General features: G+C 47.1%; 1 protein-coding gene across 1 annotated transcript in view; it reads right to left on the bottom strand.

Annotated features, from left to right (window-relative positions):
• Positions 1–13,896: 13,896 nt before the first annotated feature.
• The window catches only part of NFATC2 (nuclear factor of activated T-cells, cytoplasmic, calcineurin-dependent 2), a gene marked incomplete at its 3' end in the record, with an annotated part of 123,582 nt that continues 120,751 nt past the window's right edge, over positions 13,897–16,727 (bottom strand). Inside the window, exon 10 of the mRNA XM_015423187.1 lies at positions 13,897–14,580. Coding sequence (XP_015278673.1) covers positions 13,897–14,580 — 684 coding nt within the window. The remainder of the gene's footprint in view (positions 14,581–16,727) is intronic.

Genomic DNA, 16,727 nt, shown 5'->3' with positions numbered 1-16,727 from the left:
AGTTCTTGAGAAATACTTAATTCATCCTGCCAGTATCCTTGAGCCCAGGAGCAAACACCCAGCCAATGGAGGCTGACATTCTTTGCCCGCAGGAGGTGAGAAGACTCTCCACCACTGATCACTCACCATTGGCTATTTCCCCTCTAGCGGGAGATGGGCAACTGCTTATCAAAATCTCATAAACCGGACATGCTCCTGTAAAACCCTAGGGCAAAGGAACTTCTTTGCACATCTTCCTGTGGAGCATGCGGAGGGGCAAAGTGCTGCCCCTGCAAGTCAGGGCTCAACAGGATGAGGCTCAAAAGCTCTGGCTTCCAAGTTCATCTGAACAAAGCTGAGTGCCCTGGCCCAGATAGCCCAGGCTAGCCTGATCTTGTCAGTTCTCAGGAGCTAAGCAGAGTTGGCCCTGGGTAGTACTTGGATGGGAGGCCACCAAGGAAGTCCAGGGTTGCTATCCAGAGGCAGGCAATGGCAAACCACCTCTCTATGTCTCTTGCCCCGAAAACCCCATGGGGTCACCATCAATGCTCCCTCTAAGCTGTGGAGTCTTGTGAGCAGAATTTCTACTTTCTGAGCTACTAGCATTGAAAGTCGTGAGCGAGCGATTTGGCTGCTGCATAGTTTGCTCTGGAGCCCTCCTTCCTGAGTTGAGACAAAAATGTGTGAGCTGGAGGCTAAAAAACTGTGAGCTAGCTCACACTAACTCAGCTTAGTGGGAACAGTGGTCGCCATCAGTCAGCTGTGACTCGATGGCACTTTCCACCAGCAGCTGGCTAGAGAAAGTAGAGGTAGCACTGTGTTTGGTTTGTGGGTTTTCTTTGGACTGCTTTGCCTTCGCACGGTCTCTCTCTCTTCTCACAACAACATCCCCTCCCTTTCCCTCGAGCCCTGATCCTTCTCTCCCAATAAAGCCTTTTGTTTTCCCCCATGGAAGCGGCTGTGAGCACCTCTGTTTCCTGCATTTGCATAAGAGGAACAAGGAACTCTAGGGCTTTGGAGGCGGAATGAAGGGGGGAAATCACCCTCTGCCTGTTAACCCACTTGATAGGCCCAGACGACACAACAGTATTTGTTAAAGGGGTGCTCCATCAGGGATATAACTCCCCCTGCCCAGGGCAGTTTTTGCACAGGAAAATTGGGGGGGGGCAAGAGCCCTTCCTCCTACCACAGAGGTGTTCCAACCTCACTTGGGAGCTCCTTATTTTTAGAAGCTGGTGGGTGCCTGCCTGAAGGGAACTTGGACGGCCCAGAGAGTCCAGATCCAACTCTAAAAAAGAACCCACTGATTTGTAGTTTGGCCCACAGACTGGGGGACAGCAGAACCAGAGTGTATTCCTGAGCTGGCCGAAGCTAGCCATGGAAGGGACAGAAGGGAAGTGCAGTGGAGCCATTTATCTCTTTCCCCAGCTCCATTCCAGAGGCCCTGGCCAGGTCACTCTTGTTTGACTTCCGTACTCTAGCTGTAAAAGGGGCATACTAATGCAGGCTTTGTAAAGGTGAAAGGAGCGCAGCCAATGAGAACTGCAAGCAGAGTGGCCTTTGTAGAACAGGACCACCCCCCACTTTAGCCCACTGTGCCCCCCCCAGTCAGAGTTGCCAGGTCCTTCCTCCAATCCAGAAGTGACATCATCACATTGCTGACATTAAGGGGTGTCCGCAGGCTAGTTTTGCTATAAAGCATTTCCTGTCGAGATGAACATACAAAATCTGTTAAGAGAGCGAGATCCGCTACAGAATGGAACTCAAGAGCCTCGCTCAGAGTACACTCTAGTTTTGGGGAGAAACTCTATGGTTTTTTGCCCTCAAAACCAGCTGGCCAGTGGTGGTTTAGAGCCCCCGAAATCGGGGGAACCCCTGCCCCAACCAGGGGGATGGCAACCTTACCCCCAATATGTTGCCTGTTTGTGAACCCTCAGGAACTGAGTGAGTCATAGCACAAGAGATCTGCTGTGCAAGGGGGTAATCATCAATACCCCCCAAAAAAATGGTGGAAGTATTTTTCCACTGGCAGAATTGACCATATAATACAAGGAGAGCCAGCTTGGGATAGTGATTAGAGTGTCAGGCGAGGATCAGGGAGACCCACATGGGAATCCCCCCTCTGCCTTGCAAGGTTCCTGGCTGTCAGGCACGCCGTCTCAGCCAGACCTGCCTTGTGAGGATAAAAGGGAGGAAAGGAGATCAATGTGGGTCCCCAGTGGGGAGAAAATCAAGGTATAAGTGAAGTAAATAAATAAACCCACAAAATGCCAAATCAAATAAACCCACTAAGTGCCATATCCAAGAGTAACTGAGTGGTTAACAAAGGCCCGAGAGCTTTTCTCAAATTGAAGTTCCTGTGCATTCATACAGCGACTGGATACAAAGGAGGCCTGAGCTTCCGTTCTTTAAATGGTTGCACGGCACCTGAGATTTTACCAGGTGCAGCTTTGTCCTTTCAGCTCAGCATGACAAGATGCACCTGCTGCAATCCCCTCTTCTACATACCCAGAAATCGTTTCCTTTCCTCCTTTCCGTTTGGCCACTTTATGCTCACCTCTCACCTGTGGCAACTGCGTGTGGCACAGGTGGGAAATAAATGGCCAAATTATCTCCATCAGCAGTTTAAAACAATGGCCGAGAATAGAAAGGAAGGCGCGTGTTTAAAATTCGCAACATGGGTGAAGGAGTTACAGTCAGACTTTTGTGGCTGGTATTTTCCTCTGCCTGTGCTTCACTGTGAGCATTTCTGTCTGAGTCATTTCCAGTGTGCACCTCAACCACAGTGCATGTTTAGCAGTTTCAGCCCATGGCAAGCTGAGCATTTCACCTTCAGCAGGGAGTTGCTATGTGCCTGCTGCAATTTGTGCCGCGAACCTCATTTCACTTGAGACAACTCTGGCTTCCATTCAGGCAAACTTGGCACCTGCTATAAACATTGTGGCAGAGCACATGCTTTGCACATGGAAGAATCCAGTTTTAACTCCTGACATTTCCAGGCAAAAAGATCACAGGTAGTGGGTGCTGTGAAAGATCTGTCAGTCCAAATCAAAGCAGAGAAGACAATACTGAACTAGAAGGTCAAATTGTTTGACTCAGTAAAGGAAGCTTCAGATGCTGAGAGAAGTTAGGGGTTGCCAGCCCCACTGTGGCAAATGCCAGGAGATATTTGGGGTAATACCTGGAGAAGGTGGAGTTTGAGGCGTGATGTCACATTTCCTCTGTGCCCCTCTAGGAATTCCCCCAATCTTTATGGTTTTTACCATCATGTCTGGGAAATTCCTAGTGTCACCCAGAAGTGACATCACTTCCAGGTGGGGGGCTGTCACGTGTCATTCTGTCACTTCTTGGTGACAATATAAAAACTCTTAGAGTGTCACCATTGATCCCCTCCCCTTGATTTTTTTTCTCCTGAGGTGGCCCAGGGGATGGGAAATGACCCACTGCCACCCACAAAATGGTAACTCTAACAGAATGGCAAAGCTTCTCTATCTTGGTCACATGGCAAAGTTGCCGCAGGAGAGGCATGGATGGTGGGCGGATTGTCAGGGCGCAATCACACCCCAACATCTGGGAAGTGGAGCACACCCGTGTCTTACCGCCGACAATGCGCCTTAAAAAACTAATACCTCCAAGGTACTAGTAAATGCTTGTCATGGGCTGCCTCCAGATGCCTGTGGTGTGATTGCGCCCGGCGCCTGGCATTCCCCTCCGGTCCCTCGTTTACCCGCCGGCACCGAGGGAAGGACCCGTGGTGTACCGCCGGCGCATCTGATCAACGTAATCGCGCATCAAACTGCGCCGGGGCAATTAGACATGCCTCCCTCCGCGATATCCGGCCTGTGTGACCGGGGCCCAAGAGTAGCAAACAGCTCACTGTCCCCACTTTGCATGGAGCACCCCTGAAAGGTCATATGGCACATGAGAGACTTCCTGGTCTACACACTCCACTGCTTCTAGATTAAAGAGCTCCCCAAGGGTGTGTTGCCCAAGGAATCACCAAATCCAGGAGAGGGCACTGCAGTTTGGTTTGACAATAGTAAGGCCATCATCTCAAAATGACACCTCCTTTTTCTCCAAACAGAATGGGATTTCCCCCCCGGGTTTGCTCACTGCTCAACACTGTCTGTACGTGAGGGGTGGGGAGCAGAAATTGCAAATGTGTACTCTGAGCGAGGCTCTTGAGTTCCATTCTGTAGCGGATCTCGCTCTCTTAACAGATTTTGTATGTTCATCTCGACAGGAAATGCTTTATAGCAAAACTAGCCTGCGGACACTGTACTGTACCAATTAAAGGATTCCTGAAGTCAAGAACAAAGAAGTACCAGTAGAACTACTATTTTTTTTTTTAAAAAAATACCCTCATTCAGTTCATTTTCTTCCTTCCTCCGGTGCCGAGTTTGGATTTATCGCTTTCATTTGTGGCTTGCATGTTGTTAGATGACAGGGCGGGCCATTTGGGAATAGTGCTGGAGGTGCAGTTTTGAAAGAGGCAATAGATGAGGATTGAAAGTTTGGGTGTTTTTTAATATATATTTTTTAAAAACTTCATAATGGAAGCACCTGGCACCCAACCAAGTATCTGGTACCTTTTATCCAAGAGTCTTTGTGTGTTTTACAAAACAGCTATTCAAGCCTCCATGCAACTTCTGTGAAACAGCAGCTCGGAAAATGCATCAAGCGGCTTGAAGACAGAATTATAGAGATCATCAGAAAAGAAACAACTAGTGAAAACAGAAGGAGCATATATCTCACCGGAGGAAATAAAGAAAGAGATGATAAATAAAGGTTAGAAAGCACATCGCTGGTAGCAGGTGTCCTCCAGTGGTGGAGCACATGTTTCTCATACAGCCAAATCAGCAGAATCGTCACCTAAAACAATTGTCAAGAGTAGGTTAGGATGGACCTTTGCCTGAGATCAAGGAGACCCAGTGCTGGTCACTAGACTATGTAGACCGATGGTCCAGTTTGTCACGATACAACATACCTGCATGTATTCTGAGAGATCCCAAAGCTAATGACAGAGATAGAAGGGGCATTAAAGGACAACTATTCCACAGTGTGGTACATGGAAGGCTAAACCATTCCTGCAGCAGCCTGAATAGCCCAGCTTAGCCCAAACCAGTGTTCCCTCTAAGCTGAGTTAGTGTGAGCTAGCTCACAGTCTTTTAGCCTCCAGCTCACACATTTTCGTCTTCGCTCAGGAGGGATGGCTCCAGAGCAAACCAATTTATGCCGTAGCCAAGTCACTCACAACGTTAATGCCAACAGCTCACAAAGTAGAATTTTTGCTCACAAGACTCCACAGCTTAGAGGGAACATTGGCCCAAACTTTTCAAAACTTGGAAACTAAGCACGGTTGGCTATGGTTAATGCTTGGATGGGAGCCCACCAAGGAGGACCTGGGTTTCTACATGGAGGTAGGCAAATGACAGACCACCTCTACTTATTTCTTGCCTGTTAAAGTGACCCTGAATGGGGTGGCTTTAAGGCCTCCCGTGAAGGGGAGTCCCACTGTGTCGGTAATTGGTTTCACTGTCAAACCACAATTCCCACTGCAAAATTTCTGATCTCATCCTGAATCAACTGGTATCTTCCCTCCTCTAACTGAAGCCTATTAGACCTAGTCTTGCCCCTGAAGCAGCATAAAACAAGTTTTTGCTCTCTTCTGCGTGACAGCCCTTCAAGTACAACCATGGCCGTTTCTCAGCTTCCCTCCTCCAGGCTAAACATATTCACAGTACCCCCAACCCTTTCCCCATAGGACTTATTTTCCAGACCATCTTCATGGCCCTTGTCTGAACTCATCCCAACAAACACAGCCATGAACAGAACTGTAAATGTTTACATCAACTTTAGCCTGCAAGCCAAAGTGTTCAAAGAAAATTCTCAATTCTCCAGCCCGGGATGATTGCGAAGTAATAATAATGATAAAATAAAATGGCTGCGCCTGCTATGAAAAGTAGTTCTAATTATAACTTATCATTTCTCTAATCAAACCACAGGCCTTAAAAACATACAAACAAATTCACCCTGAAAGCACAAGGGAAAGCAGAAAGAAAACTTTGCATTTCCTGTCCTCTCATCAAAGCTTGCCAGGGAGAGAGAGAGAGAGGGAGAGGGAGGGAGAGGGGGAGAGAGAGAAAGAGAGAGAGAGAGAGAGAGAGAGAGAAAGAGAGAGAGAACTAAATAGAAATGGCAACATAAGAGCAAGTGGACAAGTCCTGGGTAACAGGAAATCAGGCAATTATAAGTGTCAATTCATATCACTTTATGTACAGGGTTTCCTGCCTCATGTCAGGGATGTGGGACAGCTGAAGATGGAACAGAAGAGGCAACACCCATAGAGGACACGTATTCTTCCTCCCCGTTTTTCAATTTTCTGCATTTAAGGAACCTGCCTTTGGTTCATGTACAGAACCAAAACCATGGTTTGGTCATCATCAGCACTCCACAGGTTTGTGTCGCCCCTATTATGGGTGGATTCTCTCTTCATTTTTATGGTTTGCCCATTCCATAATTTTCTGTGGCATCCAAACTGGGGGGACTAGGGCGACTGCTAAGCAGGCATTGCCTTTAAAAAGTAACTTAAAGTAATGGTTTGAAGGCAATATCTGATTCTGCAAGCCTGGAAAGGAAGAAGGAGATCCATGTGTAAGAAGGGAAGAGAAGGAGTCCATGGGATACTACAAGTGACAAACCAGGGGATGGATCCAGGGATCCATCGATAGAAGGCACTGACTATCATGGATCTTCGCTATTTCCCCTTCACTCCAGCAGCCATTTCTGACTCTAGAAAAGTTGACTCATGGGACCTGCATGGAGTAACAGCGACACACATACACGTTGATGGGCTGTAGTGGAGGAGAGGTAAGAGGGCAAAATCATTCTTCCTGCCTCTTCCATCAGTGGAGCTCCCTTTTCTGTCAACAGAGTTCTGACACAGATGAGTCAGTAGGAATTGATTTTACCTCCTTCCTGCTACCCACTGCAGCCCATTACTTAGGGTTGCTAGCCCTTGGCTGATAATCTCCAGGAGCATTGCAGGGGACGGTGACTTCTGGGACATCAGTGGATGTCATGAAGGGCTAGGAATTTCAAGATCTCTATGTCACAATGTCCTTTCCTGTTCTGAAATGGAAAGTGATGTCCAGGTCCAGGTGTCAATGGATGACATTTCCTCCCCTGCCACTCCATTGAGCAAGGGCAGGGGACACGGAACATCACCAGGTGGTCCCCCATTGGAACTAGGTAATTGGCAACCCTCCTGTTACTCCACTGCAACCTCAGGAATCAGCTTTATGAGGTCAAAAATGGCCTCTGGAGGAGGGGCAATCCTGATCCTTGCACCAGTGGACTGCTGGATTTAACCCAAGGTTTGAAAGCATGAAATGAACTGGGCAACAGACTTGTCTGTCTAGGAACCTCTAAGCATCAGCCACTGAGCTTGTTGAGAGATTCCAGCATGTATGAACCAGGCCTATTGTGGTGCCAGAATGGGCTTTTGTTTACTTGGGCCTTGGAGCAACTTTCTAACACACTTCACATTATCAGGAGCAAGAAAAAGGCAATTAAAAATTAAAAAATAGAAACAACAAAAGCGAAAAACCTAATTGGCATTGTAAATGTGATTACACTGCTTCTGGATACAACCTGGAAGCAAAAATAGTAAAACCATAGAGTTTCTGGCAACTCCTAGAGCTACCCATTGTCATTTCTGAACTGTACTTAGAAATGATGTCATTGTGCTTGTAATAATGTATCCCTACACCATGTTCCCACCTCCCCATCCTCCTACCAGTTACCAGGCTTGGAGATCCACGTGTAAAAAGAGAAGAGAAGGAAACCCAAGAAAGAGAGCTATTAGGGCCAATTAGGGTAGCCAGGTCCCTGTCTACATCACCGCCTACGTGACCAGGAAATGACGCTTCATTTCTGGGATGTCAGGGTGACACTGGTATTGGGCATAAACTCTATATTAAATTTAACTTCTACCATAGAGATTTTGCGCAAAAACCAGAGCGTTGCCTCGATATCTCGGAAGCAATAGTGTCACTTCGAGGTTACATGAGATGCACACAGACACGTCACTGCACCTGGGAGGATTTTCCTTCGTTTTCAGACTAAGTTCCCTTCCACCGGCCAGCTGATCGGCAATGGAGAGGTGGGACCAGGCACCAGGGGACCTCTGCCTACACCAGTGGGCAGAGGTCATTTCGGGGGGGATCGCGGGGGATTGCAGTTCCCCCGGGTGAGGTACGGGGGGTGGGGCACATGACGAAGCCCCGCTCCCTGCTTCCGGCCGCCCCGCTTCCGGCCCTCATTCAGCCAGGAGGAGGCAGGAGAAGAGGGAGGGTACGTTGCTTCCTCCCTGCCTCTCCCCACCCCTGCCTGCCTGGGGCCAGGGAGGGCCTTTGCGGGGCTTCCTTGCACTCCCGCCGGCCTTGCAGGTCCACCGCCGGGCCCCTCATGGGGCTCGGCAGTGGAGCTGCAAGGCCGGCGGTAGCCGGGACCGTTGGGGGCGGGGTGTGTGGCCTTATGACACACTTCCGGTGATGTCAGGGGGTGTGGCATGCTAATGAGTTATGCTAATGAGTTCCCCTAGTTCTTTTTCTACGAAACGCCCCCTGCCAGTGGGTCTGGCAACCCTAGGGCCAATTGATGGAACATTTCCTACATGGAAAGCATTTCCTGTATGGGAGAGATTCATGGTTGGAAGCAGCAACCACTAATGGCTTCCCATGGCTTTTTGGACAAAAGTTCCAATCAAATTCTGCATGTTTTTGTGTAGTTAGGGAGCCTGGAGGATCCATAATCTCTTCCCTCAAGTTCTGAATAGTTATTCATAAGCATTGCAATGCAGATGCACATCTGCTTCTACATCTGCTTGGTAGACAGATCTCACATGCTAAAAAGAGACAAGGAAGAACTGAATATACCCATTCTCCAATTCTGTCTAGGGATGGTCTGCCTGAAATGCTGTCTTTAAAAAACCTAAAATCTAAGGGATGTTCTGGGTCTCTCTCAGTGATGGCACCATGATTTTTCTTTTGATGAAAGGTGCCACTGGACTCCTGTTTTATTTTGCCATGATTTTAGAACAGCCTTCCTAGGGAGGCCCAGCAAGTAATGGCAAGGGCTTTTTATGCACCAAGGCTTTTCATCATCAATGGTTTTAATTTTAATTGAATTAGCTTGGTGTCCTGCATTTATAGGTTGAAGAACCATATGATTTTTTTGCATTTTAATGATTTTTTAAAATCTTCATCACTCACATTGACTATTTGTTCTAAAAAGGTTTAAATACATTTTAAAATAAATAACCAAATCACCTGAAAGAATCTCCACATACTTTTTACACTATTTTCTGTATGGATGAGTCATGAAAGAACTGCATAATGTACAATCGCACTCTCTCTCTCAGCATTTCTCTATATGTGGCCTAATTGATTCCTGGACTTTGAATGGCTCAGGCTAGCCTGATCTTGTCTGATCTGGGAAGCTAAGCATTCATACTTGGATGGGAGACGCCTAAGGAATTCCAGGGTCTCAGTGCAGAGGAAGGCAATGGCATACCACCTGTTAATCTCTTGCCTTGAAAACTCAATGGCAGAGGGGTCAAACTAATTTGTTACATGGACCAGATCTGACATAAATGTCACTTTGTCGGGCCAGGCCATGTGTGCCATAAAACGTAATGCCAGGTACCAGCGATAAAGACAGCAGCTGGGAAGCTCAGAGTTGTTATATCCTCACTGCAAGGCCCCATGGGCTGGAAGGGGGGGTACAGAGGAAAACCCACATGGGCAGACTGGAGAGCCAGCAGTGCAGCACTGGGCAGACGCTCCCACGTGGCTTGACCGCTGCAGACTCCCTCCTCAGGAGTCTCCTGTTCCCTCTTTTGCACTAGTTGATCACAGGCTGTGTAAGGGCCTCGGACAGGCCGGTTCAGGCCCCCGGGCCTTATGTTTGACACCCATGCTCTACAGGGTCACCTTAAGTCAGCTGTGATTTGATGGCATTTTACACACACATCGCCTGACTGATTAATGAGTGCAAACCTCTGCAGACCTCCAGGGCACTCTCTGAAAGGGAAATGTGCTGATGCCCATTTTGTAGAATGAGGAACCCATATCCAGCCCACTTGCCAGAGGTTCCCTCAGGGTAACTGCGGCAGAAGTGAAACCGGAAATGTTGTGCCTTGAAGCACAGACCAACGTTTTGTCACAAAACTAAAAGAGTGGGAACAGTAAGAAGTATATAAATAAATCACTGCTGTCCAAAAACATAGAGAGAAAAGAGAGAGGAAGGTCAAAAGTTCACTGGAAGGAGAAGGAGCAGAGAGTTGAAGTGGCTTAGAATAAATGGGAATTGCTGTTTGCGGTACCAATTTAAAAAAAAATAATCTTGGAAAGAGGTGGTAGGAGAGCTATCAACATTTCACTCCCTGGTCCATATCTCCGGTATGTGTTTTAGTTTGTTTCTTTTTTTCTTCCCCCACAAGGAGAAAACCATTTCATGTCAATACTAGCCAGACACCTTCAATATTTCAAAATAATGCCAACGCTTGGTATGTGTACATAGACAGCCAATCCCAATGGCTGTTTTTGAGGTGGTTAAAACATCATTAGGAGGAGACTTCAATATCCAGTTAGTGTCTCCACACACCTACAAGGTACTTCATCCAGTCCTCAGTTAATAATTTGGCAAACCTGCAGAAGGCACGAATTTTAAAAATGGGAACACTGAGGCCAGATCACATGGCTCAGTGCCAAATAATTGAGGCTACTTCAAGTTGCATGCCCTGACCTAGTGGGCCCAAGTTTAATCTGGTCTTGTCAGATCTCGGAAGCTAAGCAGGGTCGGCCCTGGTTAGTATTTGGATAGGAGACCACCAAGGAAGTCCAAGGTTGCTCCACAGAGGCAGGCAATGGCAAACCACCTCCGAACATCTCTTGCCTTGAAAACTCTACAGGGCCAGCATAAACCAGCTGCAACGTGACAGCACTTTACACACACACACACACACTTCATCCGCCCTCTCTCCATGGGGAATAGTTTGTGAGCATGTTGGGGCACTGTGCCATTTGGGCTGCTTGCCACACCCCGCTGCAGTCGTTTTTCTTCCATCATATGAGGCAGCATAGAGAAAAATCACTCTGGTCATATGGCGAGCTGCAGTCCACAACGGCTCGCTGAACTGGTGGGCAGTGAAGGGGCTGTGGCTCAGTGGCAGGGCATCTGTACAAAAGATCCCAGTTTCAATCCCAGCCATCTCCAGTTAAAAGAATCAGGTAGCAGGTGATGTGAAAGAACTCAGCCTGGGACCCTGAAGAGTCACTACAGGTCAGAGGAGACTTTGATAGGCCAATGGTTGATCTGACCCAATACAAGACAGCTCCATACGTTCATGTGCTAGGAAACAGTCACTCACCACACAAAGCTATTCAAGCATCCTCTGTACAGGGTGGTACTATGAACATCCCTCTTGCCGCTCCAAACTGACAAACAGAGAGAATTATCTGATAGTGATGCCAGCATGCAGGTGGGACCTGGGGATCCCCTGGAATTACATCTCATCTCCAGACTACAGAAATCAGTCCCCCTGGAGAAAACGTCTGCTTTGGAGGGTGGACTCTATGGCATGGTACCCCACTGAGGTCCCGGTCCTCCCCAGACTCCATCCCCAAATCCCCTGCTTGTGGTGGCCGGGGGGGACCTGGCTACTCCACTCCCTGAAGTACTGATGGCAGAACAGAGGAGAAGCAATTAGCTTCTAAGCTACATCAACGTACAACCAATTGAGAATTCCCAGGCCAAATCTCACACTCAAAAGGGAAACTTGGCAAATAGATCTGTGCAAACTGATGCGGGAAAAGGACCTCTCTCCGAACAACGCACACAGAGTCACTCAGATGTCGGGTGCAATATATTTGCAGCTTTCGGGAATCACAAACTACAGTTGCCTAGACAGATAAAAAGGCATTAGTGGCCACTGGCATAGCATAGTGATTCAGAGGCTGAGCAACAGATCAGAAAGGCTCCGTTCTAAATTTTGCCTGTGCCGTAAACTCACCAGTGGCCTTAGGCAAGCAGTTTTGTCTCAGCTCCCTGTCTGTGTGGCATAGAAATAACGACACTCACCTACTTTACATGGTTATTGTGAAGATTAGACAAAAGATCATGTGTATGAACCATTTGGTGCAGCTGAAAATTCTATACTTAAAATATATGTATAAGTCCGCATGGTCAAAGCAATGGTATTCCCAGTAGTCATGTATGGCTGTAAGAGTTGGACTATAAGGAAGGCTGAACACCGAAGAATAGATTCTTTTGAACTATGGTGCTGGAGAAGACTCTTGAGAGTCCCTTGGACTGCAAGAAGATCAAATCAGTCAATCCTAAAAGAAATCAACCCTGACTGTTCCCTGGAAGGCCAGATAATGAAAGTGAAGCTCAAATACTTTGGCCACCAAATGAGAAGGGAGCACTCACTGGAGAAGACCCTGATGCTGGGAAAGATTGAAGGTCAAAGAAGATGGGGATGGCAAAGGATGAGATGGTTAGACAGTGTCATAGATGCAACGAACATGAAATTGAGCAAACTTCAGAGGATGGCGGAAGACAGGAGGGCCTTGCATGATCTGGTCCATGGGGTTGTGAAGAGTCGGACTCGACTGTGCGACTGAACAACAACAAAGTGCTAGTTGATAATCCAGAGCGTAGGGTTGCCATGCCACCTACTATGGCAGGAGGCCTCCCATCAGCATTGTCCACCACTGCTCCAAGTAGTGGGAGAAAATTTTTAAAAATGCCCATGTCACATTTGGCACTTCTGGGGGAAACAGAGAAGCGATGTCACATAGTTGTAGGAATTGTCAAAAACTGTGGTTTTACCATAGAGTTTCTGGTGATTCTTATAGTTACCTAATGCTAGCTTTGAGGTTTCCTGGAAATGACATCATGGTGCACGCACTGCTGTGTCCCCTCATGTCTCTGCCCCCCACAAAGCACCTACCAGCTGCCAGGCCTGGCAACCCTAAAAAGACATCTACATATGTGCAAGCATCCCAAGGCTATATCCACAATAGTTAAACCATGGAGTTATGGATGAATCCTAGAGCACCGCCTCGACATAATGACATCACATCCGGTTTTGCATCAGAAGTGATGTCATGTATCAGCACCGTGTCGAATAACTTATCCCAGAATTCTCCTGCCACACTACCAGCTAGGGCTGGCAACCCTAATAATTCTATCGCTGCAAAATACAATCGGATTTCACACACTGAACTGCACTGAGGCCCTCCCCTGGCAAGCAAAGAAAGGAGGAGCACCTCAACCGAGACGCGTTCTTGTTTTTCTATCAGCTCCAAAAGCTAAAACATTTGCATTAGCAACAAAGAAATGATGCTTTCATTAATCAATACAGCACTGTTAATCAACCGACATCTGCAAGAGTTTGGCCTGCAGGCCTACCACATCCTTCATAAAATGTTCAGAGAGAAGAAGCTTTACAGCTTGCTCAGTACCATACATCACAAAAGCATTTTTACAAAAGCGACATCTGTACCTATTCTCCGGGTTGTTTACAAGGGCCTTTGTGTCTGTTCCTCAGATTTTTATTTTTAATCTCGTACCTTTGTTTGTAACAACTGCAAAAGATTCTCACATATATACAGAGAGGCATTTTCTAGAGAATAAAAAAAGATTATGTGTCCCCCCCCACCCAAGACATTAAAAGCGCAGGACTAACTCCAAAAAGGGAGTGAACAAAACATCTGCATTGGGGGGGAAAGTTCCTCCACACATATGAAAAGTGTTTTTCTGAGGACAAATCTGCATGCTGTGCAAAATGTAGCCACTTCGGTTTCTAACCAAATGGCTGAATAGGATACAAAAGGAAGTGTGACTTACCATCATCCAAGTAGGCTTGGTCAAGGTTCTGTTCCTGCTTAACAGTCACTCCAGTTGGCAATACTTCTTTCGGGTCACTTACTGGCGGCCCGTTTTTTGCCGTTCTCTGCTGCTGAATCACGGTAGGGTACGAGGTTGGACTTAGCCTTTGCGCTTGGCTGACCTGAGTCTGGCCAGGTCTCACTCCGCTGGTTGCGAAATTTTCGCTGCACATGATGTGCTGAAATTCTTGATGGCTTTCACACCTTAGCTGCTGGTTGGTTGATGGAGAACAGTGAATCACGGGGGAAGACTGCTGATTGGCTGGAGAATGGTGGAGCCCCGCTGAGCTTTGGCTGGGGGAGCCTGTGTGCACCAGCACGGACCTGTGCACATCTGGAATGGAAACTTGCGTAGCCATCAGACTGGACTGCTGGTAGCCCAGGTGGCTAGGGCTGAGACTCTTGCTTCTTTGGTATATTACAGCCCCTGGGGTTTGCTGAGGATATCGAGATTCAGGGGAAGACAGACTTGAACGCAGCTGCTGGCAGGAAGCCATCGTGGCCACAAGACAGGAAGGAGATTCGGTGACCATTGTGTGGTGCGAATAATAAGGCTGTGTCACTGTGCCCAGACCACTGTGTACTGTATTGCAGATTAAAGCTGGATCATAGTCATCAATGGGCTCTGTTTTGATTGAAGGCACTGGAAGGGAGTGTACAAAGGACATGATTTTAAATAAGCAGCTCTGAAACAGTGAAGGGGAGCAGGGAGAAACTAAGAACAAACAAACTGGCCCCTTTTGCCATCTCTGATGCTTTCCCGGCCTGCTTTTCTGTTTATGATCGTTTTATGTGAGTGGTTTTTATTGAGAGCCGGGTTTAATGCATATATTGGGTTGGTCTAATTGTTTTGTTTTTGCCAGCATGTCACAGCTGATATATGGTGACAGTTTGCCATTGCCCGCCTATGTGTCATGACCCTGGTATTCCTTGGAGGTCCCTCATCCAAATACTAACCAGGTCTGACCCTGCTTAGCTTCTGAGATCTGACGAGGTCGGACTAGCCTAGGCAATCCAGATCAGGGCTTTATTGCTCATAGATGAGCTTTTGGGAATTTTGATTTTTTAAAAAACATATGCATTATTCTAAATTTGTACTTTTGCTGCTATGCATTTTTTTTAATTAGCTACCTTGAGCAGTTCTGGACTAGTAGGTTATAAATATAAATAAATACAATGCAGCAATAATGAACTGCATGTCTTTCTCCTGGAATCTTAGACACTAGACGTTAGAATATTTTCAATGGAACTGCTCACCTGAGCCACTACTAAGATGAGACATGCAGGAATATAAATACATACATACTTCATTTTCCTGCACATTTAGTGCAGTCCTGAGCAGCATTACCCTCTTCTAAGATCACTGGTGCAAAGGGTATAACTCAGTTTAGGATAGGGATGCCAGCCTCCAGGTGGGACTGGGATTCCCCAGAATTACAGTTCATCTCCAGACTACAGAGAAATTTTCCCCTGAAGAAAATGGCTGCTTGGGAGGGTGGACTCTGTGGCATTGTACCCCACTGAGGTTCCTGTCCTCCCCAGGCTCCGCCTCCAAACCTCTGGGAGTTTTCCAATATGGATCTGGCAATCCTACTCCCCCCCCCCAGTTCCTTGCTGGTGGACCGGGGTGGGTGGGGAATCTGGCAACCCTAGCTTAGGGCTGCACTCTTAATCACCAGACAGGCCAAGTGACTTCTGAGTGCATGCACTGACTTGGTTTGCAAAGCTCTGCATTCAAGGCAATGGGGAAATTCCTCCCTACAGGGTTACTGCAATGTAGTCATCATCTGATAAGCATCTGTGTATGAACCCGGACCCAGTGTACAGTAGCCAAGCATAGAGGCGTCAAGTGATGTCATGCGTACATCAACCAGGCCCAAGAGTACAGAAGAGATGAGCAAAACTAGGGCAGCCAAGCCACATCCTGAGCGGCAAACTTGATTGCACAAGAGTCCAGAGCATGGAGGTGCCGGAAGCCCTCTTCATGGGTGTGTACACATGTCTGAGTATACTCCACCAGCACATCTTCCACTTGGACGTATGTATTGTGAATCCACCCAGAGCTCCCCAGTGTGGCTGAGTGGCATCAAAACTGAACATGAGTCTGGAAGGTCTTGGCTCAAAGGCCTGCTCAGCCATAAACTCATTGGGTGGTCTTGGAAAGGCAGCCTCCGTCGGTCAGCCACCTATCCATGAAAAGGGATTATTAACAAATTACATCTTGGGCAGGCTGAACACACCAAAATTCTATGACACTGACTCAGGTTCCAGGGCAAGAAATGCTGAACTGTCCATATGGCATTATGAAATGCTTTACCCAAAAATAAATGCATGCTTTGAACAAACAGGAGCTAGAGATTATTAGCAGTGCAATTCTCCAAGAACACTTTCCTGGGATTAAGCCCCACTGAATAGACTCAATATGTTAATTGGTGGCCTCGTTCTGCTAGTTTCATGACTGGCATTTATTATCAGATATAGTGATTGAGAGTTGGCTTTAGTTTTTGTTCTTTTAATCGTAAACTCGGTTGGATGAGTTTGCCCAGTGAGACTTGTTATGCCAAATTTACCTGCTTAAAATAAAAATAAATAGCTATATTTGAAGAATCATTGACAGTAAAAAAAACACAACTTCTTGCAGAACCATGGCTTGGTTTAGACGTAATGCAAAACTGTGGCTTATTTTAGGTTAGCTTGTACACCAGGATTTGACTTGCAGATGATTGCTCAAATCCTGATTTGACTTGACAAATGCTGGTTTCATTGCCATTGTTCTTTTCCTAGAGCAGA

The sequence above is a fragment of the Gekko japonicus genome, unplaced genomic scaffold (genome assembly GCF_001447785.1).
Source record: "Gekko japonicus isolate JY-2015 unplaced genomic scaffold, Gekko_japonicus_V1.1 scaffold737, whole genome shotgun sequence".
In the NCBI taxonomy this organism is placed as follows: Eukaryota; Metazoa; Chordata; class Lepidosauria; order Squamata; family Gekkonidae; genus Gekko; species Gekko japonicus.
This window is presented reverse-complemented; position numbering and strand designations above follow the sequence as displayed.